Raw genomic sequence first — 1,349 nt, forward strand, 5'->3', positions numbered from 1 at the left:
TTGCCTGATTAGATTAAGTTGTCCAGTGGGCTGTGTCTGAGGTTTTTGGGGTCTTGCCTGAACTTGGAAGCACATTTAGTTTGAATCAGGACAGATTTAGAAGAGTTCACTAGAATTTACAGTATGGTTATCTTGCAAATTTTTGCATAAACAGGATTGACGTTTGTGCTTCAGAAGTTTTGTTGTTTTTGATCTTACTTTTGTTTTCTTCCCCTCTCCTTAGGCTAGCTGTCTTTTAGACTAGTTAATAGTTTTAGAATCTTTTGGGTAAAAAAAAAAAGAAAGAAAGGATAGATCTTGGTAATTCAGCTAGTGTCCTTTCCAAATGTTTGTAATAAATAAATGTTTAAAAAAGAATAGAGTTTGAGGAGTAAAGAACTTGATCTGTTTGAAAGTGATACTGTTTGCTGGTTAGTTAGAGAAGAGTATTCTTAAGTTTTAAGAAGACTAGTTTTCGGGCGCGCGACGTAGGGGAGACTAGTGGCGGCCGCTGGGGTGGTTTTGTCCCCGTGCCTAGTGCAGGCGGCCGCGGCCCAAGGTGTGGCGGTGTCGACCCCATTTTTCTTAGAATCTTTGGCTCTGCGGAGGGGCCCGCGCTTGCCAAGGCCGAGGGGCAGGGGTGAACATGGTTCCCTTGGGCCAGCGGCCGCGTTAGGGAAAGGAAGAGTGAGCTAGCGGGTAATATAAAGAAGGAAGACAAAGGAGAAAGTGCCGATGGCCGTAAAGTGCCATCAGTTGCAGCTTCAGGCACCACGCAGGTCTGGTCGGGAGATCGAGTCCGGTCGACCCCTTTTGGGCGGAGGATTAGTATTTATAACTGAAAGAGTGGCAGGCGTGAACCTTTGGGTCCGAAGTTGAGGTGCGGGAAGATGCGTGGCCTGTGGCCGATAAATCTTTGTATTAATGGCTAAAACTTTGCCATAAATCAGTATAGAATTTAAACCTCTCAGAAGTATATGGTAGAACTCAAGAAGACTACAGACAACCAAGGGTGATCTAGAATTGTGATTGGCTCACTAATAATACCAGGACAAAGTTAAGAGATCACAACTCAAGCATAAGTTTTCCTAAGACTGCTATGAAGATGTTTGATATTAAGGCTTGGGCTGAGTATGTTGTGGAATGGGCTGCAAAGGACCCTTATGGCTTCCTTACAACAGTTATTTTGGCCCTAACTCCACTGTTCCTAGCAAGTGCTGTACTGTCTTGGAAGTTGGCCAAGATGATTGAGGCCAGGGAGAAGGAGCAAAAGAAGAAACAGAAACGTCAAGAAAATATTGCAAAAGCTAAACGACTAAAAAAGGATTGAAGGAATAAACAGGCTCTCCAACCAGAGGAAAATTGTTTGG

General features: G+C 43.9%; 1 protein-coding gene across 1 annotated transcript; it reads left to right on the forward strand.

The window, feature by feature from the left end:
• Positions 1-934: 934 nt before the first annotated feature.
• On the forward strand, positions 935-1,342 carry SMIM15 (small integral membrane protein 15). The gene has a single exon (XM_012650478.1). It carries the CDS (start codon positions 1,079-1,081, stop codon positions 1,307-1,309), a length of 231 nt encoding a protein of 76 aa, XP_012505932.1. The 5' UTR covers positions 935-1,078; the 3' UTR covers positions 1,310-1,342.
• The last annotated feature ends 7 nt before the right edge of the window (positions 1,343-1,349 follow it).

The sequence above is a fragment of the Propithecus coquereli genome, unplaced genomic scaffold (assembly GCF_000956105.1).
Source record: "Propithecus coquereli isolate 6110/MARCELLA unplaced genomic scaffold, Pcoq_1.0 Scaffold3289, whole genome shotgun sequence".
Classification (NCBI taxonomy): domain Eukaryota; kingdom Metazoa; phylum Chordata; class Mammalia; order Primates; family Indriidae; genus Propithecus; species Propithecus coquereli.

Coding starts and splice junctions, on each gene's coding strand:
- SMIM15 (XM_012650478.1), top strand. CDS start 1,079: ATGAAGATGTTTGATATTAAGGCTTGGGCTGAGTATGTTGTGGAATGG.